Genomic DNA, 18,098 nt, shown 5'->3' with positions numbered 1-18,098 from the left:
AAGATTATGGAAGCTGAAAAATTGATATATGCCTGCCTATCCATCTTGATCCTCTCACCTCTGTGCTCTGTGACATCTTGCCTTTACTAATGCCTTGATTAGCTGACATAAGGCCACTTGGGTTTTATATAGGATTTTCGGATATTCTAAGTTCACCAATTGTGAATCAAAATTCAAATAGTGAACTCACAAAGGGTGGCGTTAATCTCAAGACTCGAGCTGAGATATAAGCCTCTGGACTTAATAAGTAAGTACTATCAGTAGCTGACTTCCTCGTGTAACTACGCAGTGACCATCGCTATCCATAAAAATGAAGTATGAAGGGAAGTTGTAAGATCTCGCGATATGCATTGCGGTTGATGTCTAAGCCAGCTATCGTGGGGTTAGATCTGGCTAACTTAAGAGTTAAGCAAATGTCCTGAATTACCTAGATTAAAAAGCCTTTTCTTAACAAAATAATGATCTAACTGTAATAGGGGCTGACTGCTCTATATAATAGGGCGAGGCTGGTAAGCTAAGGCTAATTGTGATGAATATCATCAGATCTTGTAGTAGCTGCCTGTGTACCCTAGTTCATATAAATGAAGATTCATGAAACAAATGAGAACAAGTATCTCTCTGCTGTTCTACTCCAACATCCGTTCTCAAGTTTCAATACGGGAGCCTCAATTCTAGAATTTCTAGCTATAGATAACAAGCATTGTTCAGAAACAGGTGATGAAACTTCTGGATAGAAAATTATATCTGTAACCTGTGCTCCCTCTATCTTTTAGTTCCCTGAATTTGCCGCGTTTTGATCAATTATACTGTGATAGCTCGAGCTCTGAAGTATTTGACTGCAAATCAAGTTATCAAACAGGTCGGCCAAAGCTCGTATGCTGTAACGTAATTTCCATGTCAAACAGAGGTCCAACTATAGACGCCGGCCTTACTACAACTATGAAGGCATGATTCTAACGTTCCAAGGTGTTCCTGAGTTTCCGACACAGACAAATTATCAAGCTCCCTCAGACACCAACCATTCTCCTGTTCAATATGGCTGGAGACTATCAAAGTTACTTTTCACGACTTCTTCGCTCCTCAGCCAGGTGAGTGGAAAGGAGAAAAGGTGTATTTCATGCGTCTGATTCTCAATGATGCGAGATAGAAGATCACTGGTATCTATGGGTGTTGCTGAGTTGAGATATGTGGCCGAGAAGAGCCACGGAAGATGCATTACTTTTGTCTATGTAGTCCGGGCTTGAAGTCCTTACGAAAACATTCTATGTTCCGTCATCCTCCCTCTCCTTCACATCGTTTACACAATCCTGCCAGCTTATCCACTTCATATACACACATTCAATAATCGCAATGATGACCATACCACTTCCAAGACCAATCCAAAGACCATCGAGCTTGAGGTCTGGGCTTCCCAGCTCGAGCCATATGGCAAATGGCACGGCAGCAAGGTAGTTGACTGCTAGCACAACCCACGCAGCTACGGATTGCTTTGCCAGACCTCTCAACACACCATTGGTGCCGCAGATGATTGAGTCGATGATCTGGAAGCAGGCCACAGCAACCATGGATCCCGTGGCCAAGTCTCTGACAGTACTGTCGTCGGAGAACATATCTGCAAGCGGGTTTCGCAGCACATACAGGAATGCGCCGTCGAGGATACCCACCACGGTGAAGACGCCAGTGTATAGAATTGCAGCACGTCGTGCTTCCTTGAGTGCGCCAGCACCAACCAGGTGACCGAAGCGAGTGGTGACTGCGACGCTGATCGAGAACGGTATGTGCCATGTAACAATAGAGAGCGTGTTGAGTACTGTTTGCGCAGCCAAGTGGCGGGTACCGAGATAAGATGTGCTGACCATGAGGATCTCAAAGGCGAGCCACTCGGCAAGATTCACGGCGGTGCTTGCAATAGAGAGCCGGACCATAGGGCCCCATTCGCGGAACGCAAATGCAGCACGGCCATCCCAGCCGCCCCAGCATCGGTGAGACTTCTTGCCAATGAAGACGACATACAACAGAAGAAGTGCAGGTCGAAGGTTATTGGCAAGGGCTTGACCGAAAGCAGCGCCATCGAGGCCCATGTCGAGCTTGACGGCAAAGTACCAACTCAGAAAAGCATTGACGGGAGCACAAATAATGAGAATGACCATTCCAGGAGCAAATTCACCCTGCGCCTGAAGAAACCTCTTACCAGCTTCAAAAAATGCATAGCCGGGAAGTCCGACGAGACTGACGCGCAAGAAAGAAGCAGCTTTCAAGGCGAGGCTTCGCTGAGGGACAAGCAATGGCAGAATCCAGTGCGAGCATAGCCAGATTGCGCCGACAGGAATCATGACGATTGACATGAACACTATCATCCGTTGGATGTGCACTCCGACGCCGGTATAGCGACCAGACCCGTAGGCCTGCGCACACAATGTGTCGAGAGCCGTGGCCATGCCCTCAAAGATGGTGAACCCAATGATGTTGATCGTTGTCAAGCCCAAGCTTGAAGCTGCCAATTCCTCAGCACCCAACCGACCAGCGACAATGGTTGTAATGACAGTAAAAGAATACTGAAGCAGATACGTCGCGATCAAAGGGAGAGAGTACTGGCATAGCAGTTTCGCCTCAGCCAAGAGGCTGTGGACGTCGGTCAACGACTTTGCGGTTCCATTTTCGCTGACTTCTGATATCCTCGGAAGCAGAGGCGAAGTCTCATCGTGTAACACGCCATCGTGGATGTGAGAGTGAGAGTCTTGGTGGCCCTCACGGCGCCGACGTTGGCTCGAAGGCATTGGCGCTTGTGTTGTGTGTATTTGCTGTTAGTCTCGGCTCAATTGATGAAAGCTTGAGCTGCAATAGCGCTTTTGAGCCCTGTGAGATCCACTAGTGGAGGGCGAATTGGATAGAGGATGTTTATAAGAAGAATTCTTCTGCCAAAGGCGAAAAGAAAGACGTGATCCACCGATTTCGGACCCAGCAACCAAAAGAGGAGGCTAGGCCAAAGGCAGAATGACAGGCCCACTTGGACGAACTCAATTGCTAAGAATTGCCTGATGCTTTTGGACGACTCATGAACTTACATGAACTTCGCCGATGGAGAATACCGTGACTCGTGATTGACATTCTGGTTTATGGCATGCCGTTCGGAGATCAATTGAGGCCAGCCATATCACGTGGTGTCGATGTCCAGCACAATCATTCCCCGTGCTTGATGTTGGACCGCATATCGAGCACCATCTCATGATTTTTGGACCTGAGAGTCCGTTGAAATACCAAGGAGCATTAGACTTCAAGACGTGATATCCATCTCAGAGCTGTCATCAACGAGGCGCAAAATCCCGCCCTGATCGAGCAGAGAAAGGTACTCGGCTTGGAAACCGTCAGTTCACTCCAGGGAACAAAGTCTGAAGTACTTACTCGCAATTGGCCAACGCTCAGATAGTCTTTTGAGACCATCCACGATAGTCACCAACGCTTCTTTCATCTGCGGTTCATTGTCTTCCCGAATAAACCATGAGCACGCACTACAAGCGGTATAAAAACATCGTGCTTGAAGAGGACAACCTGACTGAATCTGAGCCAGTTTAGGGGTCAAAGTACTACCTAGTGCTCTCAGGCCTTGAACGCTAATACTCTGCAATTCTGTTTCGTGTGTCAAACGTTCTCGACTTGTTATTCCAGGTGCGTCAGGACATCCATAAGCTCCGTATAGGAGCGCTTGGGCACAAATGCAAATGGCGGAAGCACATGCCAAAGAGGATGCCGAAGAAGAAGAAACGTTGCTCAAGGATTGTTCTTCAATAGAAATTTGTAGCGAGTTTAGTGCTCTATTAAGGCTCTGCGCTTCCTGGACAACATGTAGGATATCGTGCGAAGATTTGGTTTTCAAATGTTTGTGTGTAACGACCTTGCCGAGCATATGAGCTGCTTGGCATGTTCTAGCAAAGGAGCCCAGAGTCGTGATGGAGCTGAAGCATGCTGTATACAGTGGCTCGCTTGGAACAGTCTTACCCAAAACCCAGTCTTCATCGTTGACTGGTAGCAGCTCATCAGGGCAAGGCTCCGGAGCTGAAAATGGCAGCCCACTTGTGTCCATACTGATGAACCTGAACATAGTTTCCTTAGATGGAGGCTCAAGGATGTAGAGTTATGGCTTACCTGTCAAGCACAAAGATAGTCCACCATGTTCTGCGCTGTTCTTCTCGCTTAGACCAGGAGTCAGCAAATTTGAAGAGTTGCTGTGCATCTCTATCATGCCAACTCATTAGTATACCTAGTCTCGCCGCTCGACTAATGGTGAGGTAACAGGCAGGATATATAGCCTGGCACGCTTCATAGAGAGCTAATAGCACCAAGGACTGAGCAAGGCGAAGTGAAACTAGGCCTGCACTTTCAGCAGCAGCACTTAGAGTTTTTGCCAACATGTACAACGGGTGCTGAGATGGAGGGTGGCCATTGGGTCTGAGCGTGCATATTTTCATGCATAAAAGTAGCAGATCATGGCAAGCATCTTGACTGAAAGGATCGGGATGTGTGATCCGCTTTCTGCTAATCATGGGAAGCCACTCATGTACTGAAGAAAAGTAATTGTGATAGAGGACTGGTAAGTCATCTGGTTCTAAGTGCTTGGCTATAATCTGTTGCAGATCGACTCTTGGCCCAGGTGCTAATGCATTGCTGGTGGTCAGCGGCGTAAAGAGATCTGGATCCAAGAAGAAGGCCAAGGGAAACGGTTGGTTGGGCTCTGATAGAGACGGCTGGCTTGTTCCATCTGGCGGAGGAGCAGTTGGAGGTGGTGGAAGTTCTATATATTCACATTTCTTGCCTAGGCGCCGACACTGTAAGCCGTCAGTTTTAGGCTATATCTGCCCCATTTCTGAGCCGTACTAAGGAGCAAGATGGCAGCTCTCTCATGCATTTCCTCTTCAGACGGCTGAACAAGTCAGAGAAGCTTCAAACTGATATGAGGGCTCAACCTTACCGACATGTTGCACATGAATGACGAGACACGGGCATCTCGATCCGCGTAACGTTGACAGCCTCGTTGATCTGCAGTGATTTCAAAGCAGCTTATAAATCAATCAGGATCTCTTGGGTTGCAGCGTGAGCGTGAGCGTGGGGGCGAGATACAGTCAAAACAGGCTGAAGAGATGATTGAAATGCAGGAAGAAAAGAGAGAAGCTGAAAAGCTGAGAGCTGAGAACGGAGGTGAGCGGGTAATAGGGAGGCAGAGTGAGACAGAGGCGGATCTGGAGCGGACTTTAGTGGAACCGTTCCTGCAGGTATAAGACACCAACCAACCAATACCAACACCAATAGCAAGACAGGACCTGAAAATGAGAATAACGTGATGAGACTGGTCGAAGGTGAGACGATTAGTAATGAACAAATGGCTATAAGACATATATACAATGGGTAGAGATGTAATCGACTACTCCCATATTAAGCATACTCTCTCTACCTACACTCGACATGGCCACCAAAAAGCTCATAGTCATCACCGGTGCAACAGGCGGTCAAGGAGGCTCAGCCGTCAACTCTTTTCTCAGTGATCCAAAATGGCGTGTTCGTGGCATCACCCGGAACCCTTCAAGCCAAAAAATCAAAGAACCTCGAGGCCTGCGGTGTTGAAGTAGTCCAAGCCGACTTGGATGACAGGGCCTCACTAGCCAAGGCTTTCCAGGAGCAAATGTCATCTTTGCGGTCAGCGACTTTTGGGGGCATCTACAACGACCCAAAGAACCAAAACAAACCAGAGCCGGGTCAAGCTCTTAACGAGTGGACAAAGGTTCAAGAAACCCAACAAACTCAAGAATGCCATTGATGAAGCTGTTAGAGTATCAAGTTTAGAACGTTTCATCATGTCTTCACTTCCGGGTCCAACGAAATTATCGAGAGGAAAGTACACGAATGTCTGTCATCACGACTCCAAGGCAGATGCAGAAGAGTACCGTGAACAAAACCAGCCACAGCTCTGGGCTAAGACGAGTATATATCTCCCTGGATACTTTCTCAGCAACTTCTTGACTCATCCAATGGCTCAGCCAACCAAGGTTTGATTTCAACAGCTGCCCAAATCCAATGACATTCAAACTGAGGATGCAGCAGAAAGAGAACGGAAACATACAGTTCGCAAACAACCTAGATCTCGATGCAAAAGTTCCTCTGATGTCACACGACCAAGATTCTGGTCCCTTCGTCAGAGCCCTAATTCAAAACCCTCCAGGGAAAAGTGTCATTGGCTATCGTGCTTGGATCACACCACGGGAGTTCGTACGAATTTCCAGTAAAGTCACGCCGCACGAGACTAAAATACTACACATACCACACAGGGATTTCAGCTTTGATTGCAAAGAAGAGTTGAGGGCTGAATTGCAGGATAACTTTGCATTTGCTAACGAAATTGGGCTTCATGGCGGTGATGATTCTCCTGCTGTTCATCCCAACAAGGTAAGCTTCCCTTGATATTTGTGATAGGATATGATGGAAGCTGATCTGCATGCAGCTGAATCCTCCTACTCAACTGAAGAGCATTGAAGATTGGGTTAGAGAACAAGACTAGTCTAAAGTTTGGGGATCTTGAGATATAGCTTGGAGGAGCAAGAATCTATCTAGATGTAGCTAGCATCCAATAGCTGAGGCTCTTCATGCTGGCGCTCGATTGGGAATTGATAGTAGCTACTTACTGTAATAAACTAAGGTATTTTAGTGGCAGATCTTGATAAGGAAATCGGTCTATCGAAAGCTAATGAATAGTGTAAGTGGTTATCGTGATTCTGCTCTGAATAGGATTGATATCAGCTCTACCAATAGCGGCCACAGGTGGCGGGGAGAACACAGCCAAGACAGCCACTGCAAAACCCCTCAGCTCAGGCCGGGGATAACGTTACATTACCCATAATAACTACTCCTTGACCGCTAAGGCATCCATGAGCACGTCTCGAAACAATCGACCTTTAATCAACGTCCTCGCCAAGAAATTCGCCCTTCGAGGATCAAGAATGGAGCCTCCTGAGAACCAAAAACTGGTGGTCGTTGCCTCAAACAACATCCCCAAAATCAAAGCCACCCGTGATGGCTTCACACAAATGCTTCCAGCCTCTCATGACTTTCAAGGCATCAGCGTAGACTCCAACGTCTCAGACCAGCCCTTCTCAGACGAAGAGACTCTGCGTGGTGCATCAAATCGAGCACAGAACGCTCAAGCAGCCAGACCAGAAGCTGATTTCTGGGTTGGCATTGAGGGCGGTGTTGAAACTCACAATGGCTCCATCTGCTCTTTTGCTTGGATTGTTGTTATTGGAACAGATGGCAAGGTCGGCAAGGCACGGACTTCGGCGTATTTTCTACCAGAGAAGACTTGTCAGTTGTTGAAAGAGGGTGTTGAGCTGGGGCATGCGGATGATATGATATTTGGGCAGACAGATTCAAAGAACAAGCAGGGCTCGGTTGGGCTATTGACTGGCGGGGTTGTTGATCGAGCTGCGTATTATACACAGGCCGTCATTCTAGCCCTGGTACCATTCAGGAATGCTTCTTTGGACTTTTGATGGCTTCATTTTCATATTGAGCACTCAAGGCGCTCAAGGTAAAAACGCAAATGATACTATAATTCATGATGGGCACTACATTTCACTTCTGGAGTTCAGTCAAGAAAGGATACACATTCTTGCAGAGGCAAAACACTTTTATTAACCTGCCCATAAGGAGTGTAAATGTATATATAAATGATTTAAGGATTAGATGTGCGTAATGCGTGTACTTTTCCACCCCTTCCATGCTATCCCTCCATTCTGTTATTACCCTTCACTCCATCTCTTCACAAATTCTGTAAATACATAGACAGTAACATATGTACAGCCATGACGCCACGCTGCATTGGGACAAATAACAAAACCCCAATCACTCTTATATCCAGTAGTGGCTAATATGAACTCATATATATCCAATAATCCGGGGAACGGCGGTCGTTACAGGTCGACTTATATCGCTGGGTTTGCAATAAAAAAAAACAATCTCGAGTAGAGCGATAGAAGCATGATATATGCTGTGCGTATATGAGTAGGTAGTGCGTGTATATGTAGGGGAATAGGGACCGAGGAATGGCTTAGCGGTCCGTCGCCTCGTTCCAGTCACCCATCTCGGGCATGCCGTAGGGATTCCACTCTTGACCAGGATAACTAGTCGCGCTCATCTGAGGAGGAACCTCTCCATCGGAGTCGGCATTGGGATCGTAGTGAATCTTCTCTTCTTGCGAATCAATTCGCAATGTGCGCTTGCGGGCGCCCTCGGTATCTTCGAGTTCAGCATGGAACGATGGGCCTCCCCTGCTCTTTGGTTCGGGAGGGCCAAGATCACTACCACCTGATGGTGATTGCCTCGTAGAGTTAGGGCTGACACTGCCTGGTGCACCAGATGGGGGACTGAGCGACACGCCCTGAGACTCCTCTGCTTTAGATGAGAATCGTGAGCTGGTACCATGCGCAGCATGGCCTCCCATGAAATCGCCTCCAGCAAGCACAGGCATGGGAAGACTAGGAGCTCGGGACTTGGAGCTACCGTTCTGCTCTGTGCCTATTCTTGGGGAGACGTGTTGCGCTGATGGAGGATTACCGCCAACTCTGGGACTCCCGCTGGTTCTGCCACTATGGGGGCTGTCGCTGTGAAACCTCTGCATATTGGAGGTTCCCTGATGAGTTGCATTGGGGTCATTTCGAGGAGCGGCATCTGAGCACTCACGTTCTCCTTCTTGGGTGTGGTCGTGTTCAGGGTTGGCAGCAACCATCGCTTGCAGGTTCAACAGTGAAGGACGAGGCGACGGGGCGTGAACTGGTGTAGGAGAGTGAACCTGAGTAGGTGTCGAGACATGAACAGGGGGTGATTCCTCCCCATGAACATTTTGTGCTGTTGGGAACCCATACTGCGGGTTTTGAGGCTGCGACGAGAACTGAGAATGCTGAGGACTTCTATATGACGAGGGCGTATTTGGGCTTTGGCCGATTGTTCCACCGTGCCATTGGCCAGGATAAGAAGCCTGTCTTTGTTGAGGTGGTGGGAATTGTCCAGCAGGGGAAGGCATCTGAGGCTGCCATTGACCCGAGGGTTGAGGAGGAGACTGGAACTGTCCCTGCTGCTGTGCGGGGGAATGGAAGCGACCCTGATGCTGCATGGGGGACGTGAATTGGCCTTGTTGCATGGGTGGAGACACGAACTGGCCTTGCGGTTGAGCAGGCGATTGGAAGTGGCCTTGCTGTTGGACAGGAGACTGGAATTGACCATGGGGCTGCGGCGGAGAATGATATTGAGCCTGTGACGACTGTGTCGGCGGGAACTGGCCCTCCATCTGAGGAGACTGATACGGGTGGCCAGGCTGTGGCTGGCTCATACCCTGGGGACCTGAAGCGTAAGCCCCCGAAGGACTTCGGAACTCTTGCTGTGGCATAATTGGGCTGGTAAACATTGATGAGTATCGCTTGGTCTGCGCTTGTCCCATACTCTGGTTGCTGAACTGAGATGACGGGCGAACAGTCGGCACTTGTCCAAAAGGTTGGCTGCTGACCTGTGAGGATGGACGGGGAGACTGGGTCTGTCCATGCGGAACTTGACCAGCAAACTGCTGCTGAGGAATCTGGGGCTGTTGAGGTCGCTGAGCTTGCTGGGCTTGTTGAGGCTGCTGTTGTCGCTGCACAGGCCGCATCTCATGGTTCTGATAAGCCTGCAGATCGGGAATGACCATTGACTGCCGATTCTCCTTGGAACCTCGTTTAAATGCTCCGAGGATCTTGCTTGCAGTCAGCTTGTCATTCTCGCCCTTTCTTTGACTCGCTGCTGGCTTGTTTGAGACCTGTGCCGACATGCGATTCCTCAGACCCTTCCACTTAGAAGCTCCTGGACTTGGCTGGCGAGCTGGCTGATTGGCAACCTGGGGTTGCTGAAGAGCACCCGAGCTGTCCTTTGGGGGGACTGGAGGGCCTGAACCAGAATGCTGCATCTGCATAGATGGATGGCCAGGGGAACTGGCTTGTGGATATGAGCCTGGCATAGGCTGACCGGCAGATGGCTGACGGAGATTGGGCTCGTACTGTTGACCCGGAGTAATCTGGTAGCCACCATGCGGAGGGTTCATCTGAGGGTGTGCCTGTTGCTGAGCATTCGCATGCTGCTGCTGGAATCCAGAAGGAAACTGTTGATGTTGCTGTGGCGGTGACACTCCCATCCTGTTGGCAAAGGTCTGGTGTTGTGGAGAAGCAGACACTGCAGATACAACAGGCGTGTCAGGCTGTGAAAGCTGGGAGGACTGTCGTCTTCCAGCAGCCAAAGTCGTCGTATTCAGACGAGGACTCTGAGTAGCCATCGACGATACAGACGGCGGGCCAGTCTTGGAAATTTGCGACACTGGAGACAAGGGCATGTCACTATCTGATGCACCATGACTAGCCCTATTCTCATGCCTGAAGGACATGTTTGGTGAGTCGGTGACTGGTCGTTGGATCCGAGTTCCCTCCTGCTTTGCATGCGCGAGCTTGTCAAGCGACTGCGACGATTGTGACGCATGGTGGAATGACGGCTGAGTTGTTGGGGCTGTGCTTGGAACGTTGAATGATGTCTGCGTTGTCGGGGCACTTCTGATTGCGGACGCAGCTGGTGAGATCGATCGCATTCTTCCAGCTCGCGCGTCCGGGACGCTCTGTCCCACGCTGAAAGGTGTCTGTGGAGTCCCATGGCGGCTGCCTTCAGTCACTGATCCGATAGGAGGAGTCCCTGCTGGTGTGGTAGAGCCAAAGCCCAGAGGTGATGGACGTGAGTTGCGGTAGGCAGCTTGAGCGTGCTGGTTATCTCTTATCCCACCAGAAAGAGGTCGGGCAGCTGACATTGGAGATTGTTCCCTAGATATCGACTGCTGATTGCCAAATTGATGAGGCCTTTGAGGTTGGGGACTGGCCAATGGCGGTGCAGAGCCTTGAGGGCTTCCAAGCTGACGCCCTGGAAGTACAGGGCTGTCCAATTGGGGTCCCGAAGGTCTTCGTCCCTGTGTCTGCAGGGCCGGCGGGTGAGGGGTACCAAGCTGAGAACCAGAAGCGCGGCGATCATAAGGCTGTTGCATCTGGGGTGACGTAGCCTGCTGGGACTCCTTGCTCTTGTGGACGTGTCCCAAAAGGCCGGAGATTAGTCCAGCAGCCGAACCCCGTCTCTTACGGCGCTCGTTAGCATCAACCGGCGGTGTACCTGTTGGAGTCGGAAGCATCTGGTTGAAGGTAGGACCGGCAGTGCTACTTCGCTCAAAGCCTGGATGAGCAGGGCGCTCCAGGGATACTGGTTGCTGAGCTCCCAAGTGACTTGAGATCGGCCTTGAGGAGGTGGGTGTCCCAGGCTTCGAGGATGTACCGCTACTAGGCCGATTGAAGACGTTTGTCATAGCAGCCTTGGTATTGAATGCCGAAAATCGCTTCTTTGCTGGAGGGATAGCAGATTGGCTCATCTCGTTGGTCATGTTCGAGGTAGCTGCACGTGGAGGACCCACAAGGCGATACTGACCCGAAGCAGGATCGAAGTCAGGGTTGAGCCGAGATCCCCTTCTCTCTTCCGTCGATGTGGCGGGCCTGCTGTCATCCGGGCGTGGAGGAGGAGGCATTGAGAGCCGTTCACGGCTCTGCTTACTCCTCAGACCAAGCATGAAACTTGCTCTCGACTTCTTCTTGTCATGGGTTCCGTCCGTCGTCACACTTGAGACAGAAGCCGCGTCATGATGGACGTCAGCGTGCGGTGGTTGAAGTTGCTGCTGTTGTTGCGGAGGATGGAACTGCCGACCGTGGTGATCCATAGGCGTGCTTCGTCGCTCGGTCGAGCTCTTCCTGAAACGGTGCCCAATGTCCTTCAACAACGCCGAGGCCTTTTTAGAACGTCCCCGGTCTTCATTAGTAGTGTCGCCCGTCCCTGTTCTGGCGATGCCCTCTTGAGAAAATCGTCTGATGAACTGAGATCCAGGACCAGGGTGAACATCTTTAGAGCCGCTCGGCTGTCGTTGATGACCAGGGAAGAGACCAGGATAACGATTGGCCGATAAAGGTGGCACTTCAGAAGGCTTTTGCCGTTGATGATGCCTATTAGCCGTAGAGCTCGAAGATGGAGAAGGGGGAACCTCTCCAGTTTCCTTGTTGTAGCCGTAGAAAGGGTCATTTTGGGACTGCTGTGAACGTTGTGAACGCTGCGAGAGCTGGGAAATCTGCGAGGCATTCGTGCCCGCTCGGTTTCTGTTAACCATATGAAGGGGCTCGGCCAAGTGACTTTCTTCCAACTTCCATTGACCCGATGGTGGGACTGCCTGAGGCTTGGGAGTAACGCGGTGAAGAGGCTCAGACAAGTGGCTTTCCTCCAATTTCCAGGGACCAGACGGAGGAAGCCTCTGAACGGGGCCTCCCATGAGTTGAGGCGGAAGCAAGGGTAGCGTCGGAGGCTGGTATCCCTGAGTTTGCGGTGGCATAGGCCCGGGTTGGACTGGGTGCATCTGGAATGGATGCTGTGGTCCCCTGGGAGGTGATTGCTGCAGTGAGTGACGTGGCGATTGTTGCGGAGGGGGTGATTGAGGTTCTGATCCATCCACATCTTTCTTGAACTTCTCTTCCATGATAGAATCTGTCCCAACCAATGTAGACCCGACCGTAACCTCAGATGTCAGTGTTCCCTGCTGACGAGCAATCTCATCGAGGTCTTCCGGCTCAGCAGTAACATGCTCAACGATAGGCTGTGTGGTTCTTTGTTCAGTCGCTGTCGATCTCGAGTTAACATCAAAAGTCGACCCTCTTCTGATGGGAGGTAGTCCAACAAAGGAGGAATGACGCTGAACCATGGCCGAGGGATCATGTGGTTGAGTCGGACTTTGAGACTGAGGTGCATTTGTCATGGGGGCCTGTGAGATAACCGATGAATAAACAGATGTCGGTTGAGGTGATGGGTGTGCAGGGTCCTCTGGAGGCACCATACGAATACCGCCGCTGGCAGGCGTAGGAGTAGCACCGCCAGACATTGGATTACTGGATGGCATTTGGGTGCTGGAGCCACCCTGAGGATGGCCTTGGTTTGCAAGCATGGCTCCTGATTGCTGAGAAGCTTTACCCTTGGCAAGGTCTGTTCCTTTGAAGGGATCCCAAGTAGACTCATCGATGGGAGTTGGAATGAACCATTGCGATCTATCATCATTTTCTTTACTGGCGGGAGCGGAAATAGAAGCAGAGGCAGAGGCAGAGGTAGAAGCAGCTGGATCTTGGGAGAGCTGAGGCCCATAGCTCTCGCGTGAAGCAAGTCTCTTACCTGATTCGCCAGTCGAAGGCACAGAGCCAAACTGTAGCATGCTAGAAGATTGGGAGGACTGGGGAGCATGATACGACTGGGTCGAAGGCCTCGAGATCACGACGTCTTTGTCGGAGGAGTCATCAGCGCGGGATCTTGTGAGACGATCTAAACCCCACGATGCGCGTCTTTCAGCTTTGAACTTTGTTTGCACCGGAGATATTGGTTCGCCCTGTCAACCAAAGAAACATTAATAAACACTCTTGTCACATAGCCTGATGGATGGGCAACATCATGATGGATGACAATGCGGGAGGAGAAAAGGGAACAAGCGTCGTAGAATTCCTATCTCATACACCCGTCTCATCATAAGGTAAGGTCAAGAGTGATCATCAGCCCCGAAGTGCATGACGAAAGGAGATTTAATCCAACAATAACCCTGCTCCGAGGGAGAAAAAAAGAGGAAGAAGCCCATCACAACAGGTTCTAAAAAGAGAAGCGTCAGTGAAATACCTTGTCCCCAGTTCCACGCAATTTGCTCTTTCCCTTGCTAAACAATCCCTTGCCCATCTTTCCAGCAGACTGCATGAGTTCCTTGCCCTTGGTTCCAATCTGGTTGCTCGAGTTTCCGAAGCCGCTGGTGCCGGATGGCACGGATCCGCCAAGTCGAGATCGTCCTGGTGGTGGCCCTGTCGTAGGCGAGCTTGCATTAAGATACTGCTGGTAATACGGCTGTTGGTTGTGAGAAAGGCTGGGACCTGATGCGTGTCCCTTTTGACTTGTGGGCACCCCGGCTCCGGAGAAGGAGGAAGTTCCGTTCGCGTATTCGGGATGCTCGGTCATCAGATTAGACAGCCAGTTCTCCAGACCTGAGTCCCACGCTCGGTGTGTAGCTAAACCCGCTTCAAACTTGAGGGTCCTTTGAACGGGTGTTGCTAGGCTCATAATATCGCGCCATGGAGTAGTCTGAGGGAACTGACTGGGAGGAAGAGCTTTGGTCGACTTATCTGGGGGTGGCGATGCTGACGTAAGATTTGAAGGTACCTGATTCAATGATTTATTCTCTGCAACAGATGGACGACGATTGTCAATGGCTCGAGGAGTTGCATCGTCATTTTCGATAGAGACGGGGGAAGGGGGTTCCAAAGGAGCTGGCTGCTGACTTGGCGGTAGCGTACTGGCTTTGGAAACTTGATGAGAAATGCCACCAGAAGGCGGGATGACGATTCTCGGAGTCTCGACATTTTGAGGTGTCTCTTTGGTTTGGCTCGCAACATCCAAAGCCTCGTCCTTTGGAGATTGGGCACCCACTGGTGCTAGAGGTGAAGGAGAAGCTGGGCGAAGAGCTTCGTTGTTGAAAGTACCAGAGGGCGGCTCGACAGGGAGAATCTTTGTTGGGGAATCGAAACCAGCCTCCCAAGAGAATCTGCGCCGTGAATCAGACTTGAGTGACTCTGGTCGAGCGATAGGCTGGGTTTCGGTAGACACCACGGCGCTAGACAGCGGTTGGACAATTGGCTGCTGCTTCTGCTCATGAACTGGAGAGGTCTCAGTCTTGGGCTTCTCTTGGTCCTCTGCTTCGGTCTTCGAGTCTTGCGCGGGCTTCTCGTTTGAATCGGCCCAATAGCTATCATAATCGCTAAGGGTATAGCTGCTGTTACGAGTGACACCCCGGTCACCTGGTGTCAAAGACTGAGAGTTACCGGGCAGAGGCCGAGACACTGCAGAGCTTGGTGTTGGAGCAATGGGGCTAAGGGACCTCATGATCTCCTCACTCAGGACGTCACTTTCCTTAACAGGTGACGAATTGAAGGTGTTCAAAGATCCTTGTGTCAAAGCAGAATTAGGCTCGTAGTTCGATGGAGAGTAATCCGGTTGTCGAGGGTGCAGAGGCTCTGTAGGCGTAATCTTGGAGTCGGTGGCTGATGTAGGCTCTCTAGGCGATGGGAAGAGTCCCTTTGAGTTCGGGCTTGGTGTACGCAGAGGTGGAACAGCTCGAGGATCATTCACAGGGGCAAGAGAGGTGCTGCTGTTAGGTCCAGGAGTGCTGGCGTTGTCTTCACTCTCTCTGGGCTTCTCTTCCAAAGTTGCGAGATTTCCGGGGCTATCAGTTGCTTGACTGGGAACTGAAGGTTGGTCTTGCTTGGTCGGGTCTTGAACAGAGGCAGGACCGCTGGACTTGTTTCCCGAAGAGAAGAAATCAGCGCCAAATACTGACATACGCGCAACATCAGGAAGCTGTGGGCTGACAGATAATCGCTTCCTGTCAATATCCACAGGCGAATGAATCACAGTTTCTTCCGTGTGACTAGCAGGCTCTGGAGGAGCAATGCTATCTAGAGTGGGAGGATCGTGCAACCCCTGAGATCCTAAACCTAGCTCCTCACGCTTCGCGAGAATGGCATCAAAAGTTGGCTGCTTCTGGACCTTATCAATCGCTGGGCCATCTCCTCGACCGTATCCTGGCTGGTTCGGTTCATTGACTGGGGGTGTAGAGTGATCATCGGGTCTGGGTGCGATATTCTCTGTGACGGACAACGGCGACCCGCCCAACTTACGCTCATCATCTATATGGCGAAAATCGGGTCGGATTGAAGGCGAACCACGAGCAGCGGAACTTGCGGTGCTCTGCGGGGTAGAGGATCGTACGTCGGGCTGTTGGTCATAACTGGGCGCCTTTGAAGATCCAGGACCTGAAGACAAAGGAGCAGGTGATCCGGTTCGCCCTGTAACCGGTGACGAAACATTATGGGATTGTTCTGGGTGGCCTGGGTTGGGCACATCCGGATGGTTTGTCTGAAGCTGTAGCGATGGCGCGTTGCTTGAGCTGCGAGAACTGGAAGCGACAGCGGCAGCCAATCTTGGGGAGGGCCCAAATGATTCGGTTCGTTGTCCGACCGGTCGGAGACCTGTTGTTACTCGAGGAACCGGGGGAGGCGGCGGTGGCTCGTCATCCTCGAACTCGTCGGCGCCCCAATCGTCACCATCGTAATTCTGAGTCGGCGCTTGGACCCATTTCCTCGTCTTAGTACGGTTGACGTTGACCTGATATCCTCCAGGCGTTTGGGGAGATCTAGAAGCGATTGCGGATTAACGGTGAGAAACTTTGGGTACTGCGAAGGATAATTACAATGGAGATTGCGACTGCCCTTGCGCATAAGGGTTATTATAAGTCCCATCCATGTCGTGTTTGGGATTTTTAGCCAGACTCGACTATCGAAGCATTCTTGGATGGCTTCGTGATGCTTGAAGGGAATCCAGCGGTCGGCGGCGTTGGCAACAGTAGAACTGGGAGGACGTGGCAATAGGATTAGGTGTACCGGGCTATTTATCGGGTTCGGCGATGAGGATCGGCGGCGGAGAAAGTAATGCGTCGGTAGGTGACTGACGGTTGGTCGAGATTGACAAAGAGCTTAAAATACAAGGTCTGCAAGCCAAGAAACACAAACGGCGAAAAGAGTCAATACAAGAAGAAGAAGAAGAATGAGATCAAGGGAGCAGAACAAAGAAGGTTATGGCAAAACAGTAGATGCCAACGACAGCTTGTGAATGATGGCGACAAGATGGTGATAGAAAGAAGGAGGCAGAGTTACGTTTCTGGTGGTGGCCGGAGTGAGCGCGAATGCGAATGAATGAATGAATGAATGAATGGTGCGGTTAGCCACTTTTGTCACCTTTGGCCTAGTGCTATGCTGCCCGCCGCTGTGGTAGCCCGTTGGAGATTGGATGACGGAGGTGGATGGGGTACTTCAGGCGGTTGCTGTTCTAGAGACTGGGGGCTGCGGACAACTTGAACCACTAATAAAGGAAGACAAGGAACCGAATACAGAGGAGCATCAAGATACCCCAGTTTGCCCAGCCTCGTTGAAACCCAAGAAATAGAAGATCACTGCGAGGATTACATATTGCGACGGTTATTTTTTTATGGCAGCCGTTGCCCGTTATCATCCAATACAGGGGACGACTAGTCTACCCAGAAGCGACAAAAAAAGAAACCGAAATGGGCCGATCAATGGAATGAAATTACCAGCGGAGTCAACCCAGCGTTAGAATGATTAGAGCTTTATTATTAGGTCTTCACTGTCACGAATTTACGAGATCGTCTGCTAATAGAACTTGGGTGGACTCCCTTCACTTCACTTCGCGTTAGTGCACGGAATGGAAGTTTATAGAGCAAGTAATTAAAATCCACGTTGATAATTATCCCAATTAGCCTTTCGAGACATGGATCAAGAACTGGCCATTGCTATTTTTGACATATCCTTGCTTTTCATCCTGGGGAAACGGTTTATTGTTCTACGCCTCGGGATATCAGACAAAGGAGAAAAGAGCTTCAAGTCTGTCGAGTCAAGATACCCGTGAGCTCGCGTGTCCTTCTATGTTAGGCCCCCTCTGATGTTGCACATAAGGTACTGTAATTATTCTTGGAGCCTTGGAGACTGATCACCTGAATTAACTACGGCCGTCGTCGAAGAGTTGGCTGTTTGGTCAGGGGGGCTTAGTGCCTCAGTCCTCGTCACCTACCTATCCACTAGGATGAACCCTTTCGACACCTCGTGATAACCTTCTTTACCTACCTAGGTCTGCGGCACTGGCCTCAACATCAACGAACTGCGAACCCATTGCATAACAAGTGGCTTTCTTGGCCCCTCATATCTCCTCCTTGCTGTATCATGTATGTGAGGTTTAGATAGCATTCAACGCAAATGTCACACGTAAACACGGATTCCAAGTTGCACATGCACACGTGCGACCATGGATGTGAATGAAGACACAGCAGCGCCTTTATTAACTTGCTTTTGATAGGACAGGTGACGTCGACTAAG

General features: G+C 50.5%; 6 protein-coding genes across 7 annotated transcripts; 4 read left to right on the top strand and 2 right to left on the bottom strand.

Moving 5' to 3' along the window:
* Nucleotides 1-1,093: 1,093 nt before the first annotated feature.
* FVEG_02544 (hypothetical protein) lies at nt 1,094-5,218 on the bottom strand. Its single transcript, XM_018889876.1, has 4 exons — nt 4,967-5,218; nt 4,144-4,918; nt 3,403-4,091; nt 1,094-3,354 (listed from the first exon to the last, which is right to left on the bottom strand). The coding sequence occupies exon 4, from the start codon at nt 2,775-2,777 to the stop codon at nt 1,263-1,265; it is 1,515 nt and encodes a 504-aa protein (XP_018746107.1). The 5' UTR covers nt 2,778-3,354; nt 3,403-4,091; nt 4,144-4,918; nt 4,967-5,218; the 3' UTR covers nt 1,094-1,262.
* FVEG_02545 (hypothetical protein) lies at nt 4,408-5,273 on the top strand (the record flags this gene model as incomplete). The annotated part of the gene is made up of 3 exons (XM_018889877.1): nt 4,408-4,418; nt 4,632-4,825; nt 5,041-5,273. The coding sequence occupies 3 exons, from the start codon at nt 4,408-4,410 to the stop codon at nt 5,271-5,273; spliced, it is 438 nt and encodes a 145-aa protein (XP_018746108.1).
* Nucleotides 5,274-5,396: 123 nt separating this feature from the next.
* Nucleotides 5,397-5,809, top strand: FVEG_02546 (hypothetical protein; the record flags this gene model as incomplete). Its single annotated transcript, XM_018889878.1, has 2 exons — nt 5,397-5,408; nt 5,480-5,809. The coding sequence occupies 2 exons, from the start codon at nt 5,397-5,399 to the stop codon at nt 5,807-5,809; spliced, it is 342 nt and encodes a 113-aa protein (XP_018746109.1).
* Nucleotides 5,810-5,846: 37 nt separating this feature from the next.
* FVEG_15088 (hypothetical protein) lies at nt 5,847-6,547 on the top strand (the record flags this gene model as incomplete). The annotated part of the gene is made up of 3 exons (XM_018904180.1): nt 5,847-6,038; nt 6,094-6,435; nt 6,491-6,547. The coding sequence occupies 3 exons, from the start codon at nt 5,847-5,849 to the stop codon at nt 6,545-6,547; spliced, it is 591 nt and encodes a 196-aa protein (XP_018746110.1).
* A 291-nt stretch (nt 6,548-6,838) lies between these two features.
* FVEG_02547 (hypothetical protein) lies at nt 6,839-7,811 on the top strand. The gene has a single exon (XM_018889879.1). The coding sequence runs from the start codon at nt 6,915-6,917 to the stop codon at nt 7,533-7,535; it is 621 nt and encodes a 206-aa protein (XP_018746111.1). The 5' UTR covers nt 6,839-6,914; the 3' UTR covers nt 7,536-7,811.
* Nucleotides 7,653-17,165, bottom strand: FVEG_02548 (hypothetical protein). Of its 2 annotated transcripts, XM_018889880.1 has the most exons (3): nt 16,403-17,165; nt 13,786-16,345; nt 7,653-13,504 (listed from the first exon to the last, which is right to left on the bottom strand). In XM_018889880.1, the coding sequence occupies exons 1-3, from the start codon at nt 16,453-16,455 to the stop codon at nt 8,093-8,095; spliced, it is 8,025 nt and encodes a 2,674-aa protein (XP_018746112.1). In that variant the 5' UTR covers nt 16,456-17,165; the 3' UTR covers nt 7,653-8,092. The 2 variants fall into 2 exon arrangements, with proteins under 2 accessions (XP_018746112.1, XP_018746113.1); XM_018889881.1 differs by having other exon boundaries at nt 7,653-16,345.
* Nucleotides 17,166-18,098: the final 933 nt, after the last annotated feature.

Source organism: Fusarium verticillioides, chromosome 6, assembly GCF_000149555.1.
Source record: "Fusarium verticillioides 7600 chromosome 6, whole genome shotgun sequence".
Taxonomy (NCBI): domain Eukaryota; kingdom Fungi; phylum Ascomycota; class Sordariomycetes; order Hypocreales; family Nectriaceae; genus Fusarium; species Fusarium verticillioides.
Note: the sequence above shows the minus strand (reverse complement) of the source record. Positions and strands in the feature narration are given on the sequence as shown.